The sequence below is a fragment of the Chlorocebus sabaeus genome, chromosome 21, assembly GCF_047675955.1.
Source record: "Chlorocebus sabaeus isolate Y175 chromosome 21, mChlSab1.0.hap1, whole genome shotgun sequence".
NCBI lineage: Eukaryota > Metazoa > Chordata > Mammalia > Primates > Cercopithecidae > Chlorocebus > Chlorocebus sabaeus.
This window is the reverse complement of record NC_132924.1, coordinates 58,834,668-58,847,400: the sequence shown is the minus strand read 5'-3', so window position 1 is coordinate 58,847,400 and position 12,733 is coordinate 58,834,668. Positions and strand designations below refer to the sequence as shown.

The 12,733-nt window shown below is 37.3% G+C and overlaps 1 protein-coding gene across 1 annotated transcript in view; it reads right to left on the bottom strand.

Annotated features, from left to right (window-relative positions):
* The window catches only part of BET1 (Bet1 golgi vesicular membrane trafficking protein), a 45,606-nt gene extending 36,629 nt beyond the window's left edge, over window positions 1-8,977 (bottom strand). The window contains exons 1-3 of the mRNA XM_007982139.3: window positions 8,788-8,977; window positions 4,124-4,248; window positions 1,364-1,420 (exon numbers count right to left, since the gene is read on the bottom strand). Of these exons, the coding sequence (XP_007980330.2) occupies window positions 1,364-1,420; window positions 4,124-4,248; window positions 8,788-8,806 (201 nt within the window). The 5' untranslated portion in view covers window positions 8,807-8,977. The remainder of the gene's footprint in view (window positions 1-1,363; window positions 1,421-4,123; window positions 4,249-8,787) is intronic.
* Window positions 8,978-12,733: the final 3,756 nt, after the last annotated feature.

The window sequence follows — 12,733 nt, the reverse complement described above, 5'->3', positions numbered from 1 at the left end:
ACTTTGAAGTAGTCTATTAAAAGTTAAGAGAACATCATATAGAGGTAGTAAAATGTGATAAGGACTATAAATATGGACGGGGAAAACCTACCATATTAAAACATAGCTGGAAAATCCTAAAGATGAGACAGGCCTAGGTATGGACTAGAAATATTACACATACTTTCACAGAAATTTTAATATCCTGAGATGTAAAGGCCCTGGCATAATAATATCCTTTGTACAGCTCAGTGTCTATGTGGCTCATACACTTTAGATCTATGGTTCTTCACCACAGTTATGCATCAGAATCACCGGAGATGCTTCTTTCAAAATATTTATGTCTAGATCCCTCCCCACAAAATTCTAAATCCGTGTATTTAAAGACAGAATACATTGTCTCTTCAATACATTTTTAAAGAGGTCCCTAGCTGATTACAGCGCACAAGCTTAGCAAGAACATTGCTTTTGATGCCAAATTCATTTTTGAATAGCACAATTTTAAAAGCACATGGAACCAGAGAAGGTTCAGAGAAGCGTGACATTCAAGATAAACATTAACAAATGGAAGAGGACTCTAACAAGAAAAGGGGCCGGGCGCGGTGGCTCAAGCCTGTAATCCCAGCACTTTGGGAGGCCGAGACGGGCGGATCACGAAGTCAGGAGATCGAGACCATCCTGGCTAACACGGTGAAACCCCGTCTCTACTAAAAAATACAAAAAACTAGCCGGGCGCGGTGGCGGGCGCCTGTAGTCCCAGCTACTCTGGAGGCTGAGGCAGGAGAATGACGTGAACCCGGGAGGCGGAGCTTGCAGTGAGCTGAGATCCGGCCACTGCACTCCAGCCTGGGCACAGAGCAAGACTCCGTCTCAAAAAAAAAAAAAAAAAAAAAAAAAAAAGAAAAGGTATATGTTGTTAGAGAGAAAAGGTTCCAGGCTGTTCAAATTTATGAGCACTTTTTTCAGACATGATCCTTAGGAAATCAAGCAAAAGAGTAAGTTTCCATTAAGTGAACGACAGTTGGTTGGTTGGATATAAAGTGCTTTTTGATTGCTTGGTTAATAAATTACTAGCAGTCTCTACTATTGAGATTTCTAAGACTACTCAAAATAGTCATTTGTCTTGAGTTTTTAACAATCTTTCTAAAAACAGGATTAAAGATATATTGGCTTCCACTTGTTCCTCCCACTTACATGTGTGAGATGAGATGAAAAACGCAAAAGCATGGCAAAAAATAAACCTTTAGTTATTCCAAACACATTAGATACAAATGGATGGGAATCAAGGACTTAGGATCTCTGTATCTATTTCAAAATGAATAAAAGTTGAAATTTTATTATTCGCAAATATTAGATCAAATTTCTTAAAAACATAACCACTTACCATTTCAGATAATAATTTATTCTGGGTTTTAACTTCATGGCCTATTTCAATGGAAAGCTGTAAAGAAGAAGGTATACACATGATTACTCACATAAAAGTATTCAAGATTATAAACTAAAAATAATGTCATTCTAAGCATACACATTTTCTGAAATGAAATGGTCTTCTAGACACAAATTCTCTTCTTCTGATACTCTTTCCATCAAGCTCAATAAAAAATAAAGTTGGAATTTGGAATTTCTACTCCTCAAAATTATGGACATTTCCTCTTTCTTCTTTATTTTAATTTCATCTTAATATTCAATTCCATCTTTTAATTTGGTATGTACTACTTCTCTCTGATTCTCTTATACTTGCATGCTTTTATATCTTTATTATATTCCTACAAAAGCTACAAATTCCTACAAATATCTGTATATTTCCTTCTTACATTTTATTTATTATTTATTATATTTTATAAATTACATATATATTTTTTTTTAACTTTTATTTTAGGTTTGGGGTACAGGTGAAGGTTTGCTATACAGGTAAACTCATGTCACATGGATTTGTTGTACAGATTATTTCATCACCCAAGAATTAAGCCCAGTACCCAACCTTCTTACATTTCAAAAGATTGACAAATACCCATACAACCAATTCAAATCTAGACAAAAGTATTTAATATTTTCCTAATGAAATGTTACATTACTTTAAATATGTCTAAATTGATTATTTCCTTAGATTTTAAAGGTTTTTGCTTTAAAATATGATAATAAATTGAAAAAAATATATATTAGTGTTACTTTCTGAAGCTCCACAGAAAAGAGCCATAGCTTACAAAACACAATACTATAGGTAATTACGACAGCTATTCAAACTAAAATCTATCTAATACTTTATAGGACAGATTCATCAAAGGCTTTACTTCCAAGATATTTAAATAAACAGAATCATCTACTGAAAATCTTGGTAAACCACTGCAAATATTGTTCTTCATGTGTGTGAAAGCACATGGGATAATACTGACACAAAACCATACTAGAATTCTGTAGATCAGAACATGAGCTTTCCTGCCAGATTTAACAACTCAGAGATAATAAAGTAACTATAAAGCTAGATTGTCCACATTACTCAACTTCTATCACTGTCATTTATGCCAAAGAAAAATATTTCCAGAACATCACAACTTTCTTCTAACAAGTAATCTAAATTATCTACATTAGGGTTTTTTTTAAAGGCATTTAATTCTTAAGTCCTTCCAAGTGTTGTATTTTTAAAATTGGCATTATACAATATTACTCAGTTCATAAATCAACTTATTTTAGTTTAATATGACTTTGAAAACAATCCTGTTTCAAAATCTAAAGGTCTCCAGCTGAATGTAATTTGATTTTCCAAAGATTATAATGAAATACCAATTAAGTTTTATCAACATGGACTTCTACTGAATGCTTTACAAGTGAACGTCATGTTCATTATAATGCAGTATCAATCACATATATTATTAAAATCATCTTCGTGTAATTCCTTTGATCAATACAAATTTACTCAATTAACACCACTGATAAGGAATTATGCTAGGTGCTATATAGAATATAAAGTAAGTACAATAGAAAACCTGCATTCTGGTAAATTCCTTTTACATACAAATAAGGCCAATGCAAATCAATATGAATAAGTGCTACAGAAATGGCACAAATGGTCTTATGTTCATAAGAAGAAAAGTTACTTTTTTGTCTAGTAGAAAGCACATACAGATTCTGGAAGTGTTGAGAGATAAGCTAAGCCCAATTTTTGAAAGATCTATCTGATTTAATCAAGCTATGAAGCATGAACTTTATTAAATCGTGGAAGGACACTGAAGACTTCTGGGAGTGCAGGATGCAAGCTTTAAAATATTCTAAAAGAGGACTGTGGCAATGATTATATAACTCAGATCATAATGTGCAAAAAACCAGGAACAGATAGGTTAAGAGGTTCTTCCAATAGTTCAACTAAGAAAACCAGGGGATAGTCCGGGCACAGGGGCTCACACCTGTAATTCCAGCACTTTGGGACGCCAAGGTGGGCGGATCACCTGAGTTAAGGAGTTCAAGACCAGCTGGCCAACATGGTAAAACCCTGTCCCTACTAAAAATACAAAAATTAGCCAGGTGTGGTGGCGGGTGCCTGTAATCGCAGCTACTTGGGAGGCTGAGACAGGGGGATTGCTTTAACCCAGGAGAGGCAGAGGTTTCAGGGAGCTAAAACCGTGCCATTGCACTCCAGCCTGGGCAACAAGAGCAAAACTCCATCTCAAAAAAAAAAAAAAAAAAAGAAAGAAAAGAAAACCAGGGGATAGTATTAGAAATAGAAAGGCAAAGATAGAAACATCAGAAAGACATTGTAATACTCAGTGACCGAAATGAAGTACAAAGGTAGAAATAAGAAAGACCAAGATTTATAGCTTAGAAGACTGGATTAAAAAAAGCAGAAGAGCTACTTGGGGGTGGAAGATGGACAGCTCTGTTTGAGACATTACAGCAGACAGCACACAGTATATAAAAAACAGCTGGAGATTTTTCTTAAGTATTAAAAAAAAAACCTATCTTTTGATTTGCCACATTTTCTAACTCACTCAAAGCACAGTCTAAATTTTGAGTGTACTTTGACCTCACAAAACCACAATATCTGAGTAAATGAATTCCTTAGGATGATGTCAATAAGAATATAGTTTATAATTATATATGTATAGAAATAGATGAATTAAAACACATATAAAATTTGTTATACACTTACAGATTTTATAGCAGTTACTTTGCTTCTCAGACTTTCAGTGAGCCTCTCATTTTCTTCTTCACAGGCACTATACCCACTATTAGCATAGCCATAGTTCCCATAGCTGCCAGGAGGTACTCCTTCACCTGCAAGGATCAGAGTCACAAAGGGGATTGTAGAGAAGCCACTTTCGAAACATTGATAGTTAGGAAAGAACTGAAAAAGACCCCTGGTGGGCGTTGCAAACCACATATGTCTCTAATATTCATACTCCAAATGAATTTAAAAAATAAATAACCAAGCAGAGATCAGATCAATTCTTTCCATTACCCTCTGTTAACCAAAGAATATTCAGTTCAGTTCATTTTAATACACATTTCTGGACTGCTTATTGATTGCCCAGAAGATACAAAAATAGGTACTAATACACAAGGATATTCAGGATACATTCCCTGCTCAAGAGAAACATGTATTTTAATAAAAGTTCTAAAAGCAGTAACATCATCTACTGCTAACATTGAAGAAGCATGGCTATGAAGAGGAAGGGAAAAGTGGTTAATACAGCAGGAGGGGAGCTCATAGCAGTGAGGGTCCTTTACTGGCATCTCTTTCTCTTAAACAGACAGTTGGACAGGAAAGAGCCAAAGCAGGGAGGGGGCAAATTGAAGCTCTAGGAAGGAGATGGAATAACTCATGCAGAATGTTAGCTGAGAGTCAAGCGGGAGATTCATTTATTCTTCAACATATATTTGAAGAAGTACCATGTATCAGATCCATTGTTCTTTCTGGGTGCTACTTTTATGGAACTCTAAGGGATAAGAATGTCCACCACCCTGCCTAATGTAGTACTTCACAGTCATCAGGCTATCAAACAACAGATGGAGTGGGCCTTAGACAGTGAATACGTACATAAATATGTTGGGCGATTGAGAGGGAACGGCATAGTTCAGGGTGTTAGTTAACTACACTTTTTTTTTTAACATAATTGTTGCCATCAATTTTCTCAGTAAAGGGAGAAAACGGGCTAACTGCTGAAGAATGGATGATCATTCAGAATATACAGTAAGGAGAATGAATGGAAGAAAGGGACCAGGACTGCACAGGATTACTAAAGATAAAACAAACTTGTTTGAGGCAATATACTATGGTGGCTTCAATCCTCTCAGGTGTGTGGTTTTTTTCCTACAGAAGAGTCATCGGCCCTAGTTAGTTCAGGAGAAGTTGGATGCTTGGACTAATCTGTAGTTGGAAGTTTATAGTATTGGGGTTGCAGAAAAACAGAGCCCCAAGAGGTTGAGACTGCCTGCCAAAAGAGTGGTTGAAGATCTGGATTATGGGGATTAGACTGGACAGATATTGAAGTAGATTCAACAGTGGCTCGAGAATGTGGGGAAAAGGATGATATCGAAACTAAAGGTCTCAGAGCCTGCTGGGCACAGCAGCTCACGCCTATAATCCCAGCTACTCCGGAAGCTGAGGGAGGCAGGATCACTTGAGGCCAGGAATTTGACACCAGCCTGGGCAACACAGCAAGGCCGCATCTATTAAAAACAAACAAAACTAGAGGTCTCCATATGCTCAATGAGCGATGCAGCAGCAATGACAGGAGGTAACAGCACCGATCACTGAAGGATAGTCAAGGTGAGAATAGGAAGTTCTTTCAAGGCACAACACAAATTTCATTTTCCCTATAAAGCAAAACTCTCACTGATTTCTTACAGCTCTGATTGTATGTAACATTAATATTGCACTCTGTACAGTACTATAAGGGCAGAGACTAAGTTTGTTTGACTCAAGACTGTATGTCCCCCCATAAACCTACAAACACATACACACTGTAAGGTACACTCAATGAATACACGATGTGAACTAATTAATGAAAAGAATCTGAGTTCACTGTTATTGAACTTTGAATGTGCACACCTTTATCCAGAATGGAGTCATATGCTTCTCTGAAGGCAAAGACAGTATCTCATGCTTCTATATCCTCCCTGTACCTAATGAGTACTTTATATGCAGCAGATACCTATGCAATCTCCACCACCACAAAAACCACAACAAAATATTGAAGAAGTATTTTCCAAACAGAAGAGAGTTGTACTATCTGAATTTTCCTGCTGACACACTATCCATGACACACTATCCATGAAGCTCTCCACATGTGTTATTATAAAAGAACTCAAGGAGTGGGCATATTTTTCCCCCCAGTCAACAATTAAAGTTACCATTTAAAAACGCATTCCTACTCTATTAATCAATGATACTCTGTGCAAACTGTAGTTTAATAAGGGCCAAGATACTTAAAGAAAAGAATAATGTCTTCTTATTTTGTGTGGCTGAGGTTCTGAGTATACAACATTTACCCAGTAAGTAATTACTGACTGGTTGAATGGAAACATTTGACAACTTCACCAAGGAATTCATTCTAAATTTTTTCTTTCCTATTTTCTTTCCTTTGTTTAGTTGCTTTTGCCTATATTAATTTTAATTTTAGAGTTCTTCCATGCTGTTCCATTTATTCAAAGTGAAATTCTTGTTGTATTTATTGCCAAAAATATATCAATGCACATTTCTATTAAAGAGTTGATCTTCCCTCAAACTATGATCCATCCAAAATACAATGAAAAAAGTAAAAAACAAATAAAATGCTAGAATTGCTATTCCAAACAGAGCCACTTCCCTTCTGGTGGTGTACTGCTATGAAAAGTTGTAAAAAAGCTAGAGATTACTGAAGATCATCCTCAGCCTTTGTTTATTTAGATAAACGTTACTTCTTTTGGATGGGTTCTATCAGTAAGCTAACAAAACCAGTTAGAGATTCATGTGAAGTGTGGCAACTTCTGCCTACAGATATCTATCAGATTCACTATGATCCCAAATTTAAAATTTCAGGTCAATATACATTCATACTTTAAAAATAAGAAAAGAAAAAATGCTTGTTTTTGTTTTTTTTTTTTTTTAAAAAAAGAGTAGGTAGTGGGTTCTAAATTAGTGAAATTCTAATTTAACTGGCTGAGCTAAGGTCCAGGAAACAATACTTTAAAAATTTCCCAGGGGATTTTAATGCACAGTCAGGGCTGAGAGCCATTACTCAAGTCACTTTCCTGTAATTTAACATGGCACACTGCAGCAGAAAAATGCTCAAAAGGGCCTAGGGGCCTACTGATGAAATCCAAACTCTTTGGCCTCGCATGCGAAGATCTCCACAGTGTGATCCCGCATCACTTACTTCACCCAAACTGGTTTAATCATAATCCCTTATTTCTTTTTAGTTCCTCCTATCTGGAACCCACTTCCCCTACTCTCCATTATTCAAGGTCTACTTCAAATTCCTATGTCTCCACAAAATACACAAGGATCTTCTCCACAAAGTACACAGTAATCTGTCTCTGAAATCTCTGAGACCATCCCTTGTATGTAGAACCTATCTGGTATTTGGATGTATAGCGACTACTTTGTACTATAACTTATCTTTGCACATATTTCTACTCTCCAACTAGACTGGAAGCTTTGGGGATCGCAAACCGGGCAACAAACAACTGTATACCTAGAGCTTACTCAAGCACACAATAAATCTTTTTTTGTCATTAATGATGATGAACAAGAAAAACATTCAGACATATAAAACCAAACTTACTCAAAATTCTTTCTTTTTTTTTTCTCATCAATTTACCTGGCCCCACTTTCTATGATCCAAGTATTCATAAAAACTTCATTAAAAAAACAAAAAACTTTTTCATACTACAATTTATTAATAAATAAACAAGTCTATGGTTATTGGCAACTTTCATTGACTTTAAATATCTGACACATTGGGGAATTTGTTTTTCTTTCTTCAGTCTTACAATGACTGAGAAAGGTAACACTATCTTTTTTCAAAAGTTTCATTTATTTTCTGAAGTATACTGCACTCTTAATTTAGCAGGGTCTTCTTTAAAAAAAAAAAAAAAAAAAATCGTGTCCTAAGAGAAAGCTTCAGAATCAGAAAATGTTATTCTAGTAGCTGTGCGTTACTATAAGGTCCCATTAAAATTCCTTGGGTCTAACTTATTCTTGCTGATGAGCCAGTTTACTAACCCCAAAGGTAAAGATCAAATGTTAAGTCGCCAAACCTTATCACGTTCTACTGCCTTAACCGTGGCACAAGGTTCAGATTAAGAAATCGCCTTTGACCCAGAAGTTACAGTTCCAGGACCTTTAACAATAATGACACGTACTTTTATTTACCTTTGTAACTCACTGTTACCAGACTAACGACCACTACTAGTGTGTTTTGCGTGCAACCACCCACTCTTCAAATTCCACTTCTGGAGAAACTAAGATCCAGGGCCAGTAGAGAAACAGAAACCGGAGTCGGGTTTTGGAAAACATAGCAGTGTCCATAACCACGCTCAGGCAGTAACACTAAAACACTCGACCACTGAGATGCCACCTGTACACACCCACCCCCAGTCCACTACTTTCTCTAGCCTACCATCCAAACTTGAATCTGACTCAGACTTAAGGAAACTCCAAGGACCTGGGACAAATGGTGTGTTTCCACTCGACTTGGCCCACAAAGATCCCCTCTAGACAGCCTGTTTTTTGGACCAAATGCCAGGAACAGAAGACAGGTTCGATTTCTTTCCGCGCCCAGCATGGCCGGTTCTAGGGCCCCGAACTTCGAACCTCAGCCCTCTTCTTACCCAGGCCTGCACGCCTCATCCTGCCAGAGGAGAGAGAGAAAAGGCGGGCGCGGGGGGTTGGGTGAATAGGAAAGAGCTGTGACCCGGACCGCGTCTTCAGTACCAGGGCCGGGCGAAACACCAACTTCTTCCCCTAAAGCGCCACGACATCAGTGGAGTCTAAACACCGCGCCTGCTGATGGCGTCACCAGGGCGCTCATTGGAGCCCTGGGAAGAAGGTTGAATGGTATTCTGGGAAATGTAGTTCACCGACGCATAACGTGTTGTTGAGGGCGTGGTGTGAGCCAGGTTCCAGGGGCGGCCGGGGCTTCCGGTGAAGGGGGCGGCCTCTACTGCTGCTCCGACAACGTTCCAGCTGCTCCGCTCGCAGCTCCAGGTAGCTGCTTTCAGTTTGTTAACCACCAAGATTAACCCAGCAGATCTGCTCCTCCTGACCCACAAGAGGGTGGTTGGGGTATCTTTCCTGATTCAGCCTCGTACTCCCTCTCACCTCCAGAGGCAGTTGAGGGAAAGTTAGACAAAACTTTGTTCAGGTTTCTCAGTTTACAAACAAGTAATCCGACACCCACAGAAGTAACCGATTTGTGTCTCGTAGTATCCGGTAAAGGGGAGAAAACCAGGTGCCTTTGAGTAGGACTCCTGCTCAGATAAGAGCCAACTAGGAAAGGCGCGGGGTCTCGTCGGAGGCACTGAATAATTTGTGAATAGTTAGTTCCCTGTTACTGCATCTGTTGTACTTCAAGAAGGAACCAAGACTTTTAGTTGTTATAGGGACCAAAGGACCCCTAAACTCCCTCCCACTTAACTTTTTACACAAGGCAGTGTGCCAGTTTAGGGGTTTAAAAGCTTGCTGACGAGTTGGGGGTGTTACTGGTATCGGGGTTAATCCTAGAATTTCATTTTATCTCACAGGATTATTTATCGTGAGAATATGATGAAATCATGGTTTTTGAAGGAAAAAAAAAAACCCTGATACACAGGAGGCCATCAAAATCCACTGGGTGTCTGCGGTTTTGTTGTTGCTGCTGTATATATGGCAGTGGAATCGTCTCCGCACGAGAGTTTCCGAATATGTGATCTCTGATCACTTAGCGTTTCCTCATAGATTCCCAGGACATTATTAACATTGACTCTAACAGTGGCATAAGTCTCTGCGTTAAGTTGCTTTGGTAAAAAACACACGAAAACAATTTTTGATAAGACTTATTAACCTGGGAAGGAAGCTTTATCCAATAGTGTTTTGATAGAAAAAAATCGCCATTTTCTAAAAGCAATGGAATTAACTGAGCATAATATCAGGGACAATTATTACAAATAAAAGATGAAGATTCAATAAAAGAAATGATAGCTAGGTATCCCTTTATGAGTTAAAATCTGTGACGTCCTCTGGTTAAAAAAATTGCACATTATATAATTAAAACATGTTTAACAATTGTCTTACTGAAGGTTTGCTGAATGTAGAAACCGTTATTTTTGAAAATATGTTAATATTTACCAGAACTAACCATAAAATATACTCTTTCCTTTAAATGATAGGAAGACATAAGAATGAAATGTAGTTACAAGGAAAACATATAATGTGCTAAGAATATAACTGAAGTAAGGCAAAGCTAGTTCATATTGAAGTTGTTACCTAAAAAATCCAAATTATTGTTTTCAGTTACCATTGCCAGTATCGAATTTGGATAATCTCATCTGAAAAAAATTTGCACTCAAAAGATGAGGCAGGAAAAATGAATTTAATGTGCAGAAAAAGAATTATTCAATGTGACCATAGTTGATATTAGCGATCAGGGGAATAATTTTCACTTTTCTCGTTGTGCTTTTTCCTTTTTAAATTAAAATACTTAACTTTTCTTACTGATTGAAGGCAAATAAAGTTTGTAGAGATGAATAGTATTTAGAACGTCTTCTCTATTCTTGTAGGATAGTCTCACAGAAAACATCTAATGTTTGTAGGTCTCTAGGAGATAAAGAACTAAAAATTACCTAAAATAATACTAAGTATTCCTTCTAGTAACTACAAAAGCAAGAATATAAGCAGGAAATGTCTGAATTGAGGTGCAAAATTGGAATTTTTCTTTCTCCTATCTGTCTGCTTCCTGCCTGCCCATTTGTCCTACCTTTTCCCGGTAGGACAAGTCCAATCCAAGGGGAAAAGAGCATACCAAGCTCTCAAAACTGGTTCAATAACCATGAACAAAATTTCCAATCATGAAGCAAATTCAGTATCTTGCGCATCATATTTGAACTGTCACAAAATGTAAACTAGAAACAAAAAGCTCTTGATTTACAAACAAGCTATGGAATAAAGTTTATTTCTAAGTTGGTTGCTTGGTATTTAAAGCACATTTTCCCTGAAGACTGAAATGATGGTCAGGTTCCTAATCAGCCCAGAAAACACATGGCTATTAGAGTTACTATGCTGGCCAATCAAAATCTATATAACCCATAGGACAGCAGAAATACTGCGTATTTTCAAGACCAATAGAAGAAAAATAATGTTGTAATACTTGTGATAAAATAAAGCCATGCCATTGAAGAAGAAATAGAGTGTTAAAAAATTATTTTGGTTATTCATGTTTGAGAAAGAATGAGTTTTACTTAAAAGTTTTAAGAATGCAAAGAACATTTTCAAGGAGTTTCCAAAAAGTCACCAATTTGATCTTTCTTTTCCATAATTTGGGAATATTACTGGCACTGATGGCAGGCTTCTCAGTCATAGTAAGTAAAAATTAGGCACACAATTCCAACCTTAAAGTCTTCAGCAGAGCCAGACACATAATTTGTGGGGCTCAGGGCAAATGAAAATCTTGTGCCTCTAGTTCAGAAAACGGGAAAATTCAGTTAAAGGTATTAAGATAGAAAACTTTTCTTCTGTAATCTCCCTACCATCCTTCCTCTCCTCCCCACACCAACTTGTCATGGTGTTTTTATTTGCTATTTAATATTATTCTGAGTAAAGAAAAACATAAATTATTAGCATTAATTTTACCCTTGATCTTTATATTGTGCAATGACAGTTTTAAATGCAAACATAAGAGCACGCTACTCGTGAAATCACTAAAATTACACATTTTGTATTTTGTACTTTGATATGGTTTGGATATTTGTCCCAACTAAACTTCATGTTGAAATGTAATCCCCAGTGTTGGAAGTAAGTCCTAGTGGGAAATGTTTGCATCATGGAGGCAGATCCCACATGAATAGCTTAGCACCATCCCCTTGAGTGAATTCACACGAGATCTGATGTCTAAAAGTATGTGGCACAACCTCCTGTCTCTCTTGGTCCCACTCTCACCATATAACCTGCCCTCTCCCACTTCACCTTTTGCTATGAGTAAGAGCTCCCTGAGGCATTACCAGAAGCCAAGCAGATGCTGGCACTATGCTTCCTGTACCGCCTGCAGAACCATGTGTCAATTAAACCTCTTTTCCTTACAAATTACCCAGTCTCAGGTATGTCTTTATAAAAATGCAAGAATGGCCTAAATAGATCCCTCACACCTGAATCCGTATTTCATTCTTAACCATGACAGAGCAGTCAAAACACTACATCAAAACTAAGTCAACTGTTTTTATTTCATGTCTTGATAGGCACATATTCTACAAACATTCTACCTTCAGCCTGCTGATGAATTAGGAGGGACTTAAAAGAAAGAGAGCAAGGGGTTGCCTTATCTATTCTTTTCCTTCTATGCCATCATTTTTAATACAACTGGCTAATACAACAATGTAAGATAAAAAAGCATGTGATAGGGTTCCTTGGTCATTTTCTTCTTTCTGTGGAAGAAGTTCTGGTTCAAGCAGAACACGTGGCCTTTTGGGGCTGTCAGTGTCCATACTTATTCTGACACAAACTTAACACACCTTGTACTCTCTTCGAGTGTTTCTGAACTGCCATGCATCATTGGTCCACTGGCATTCTGTGTTCCTGGGTCACTGC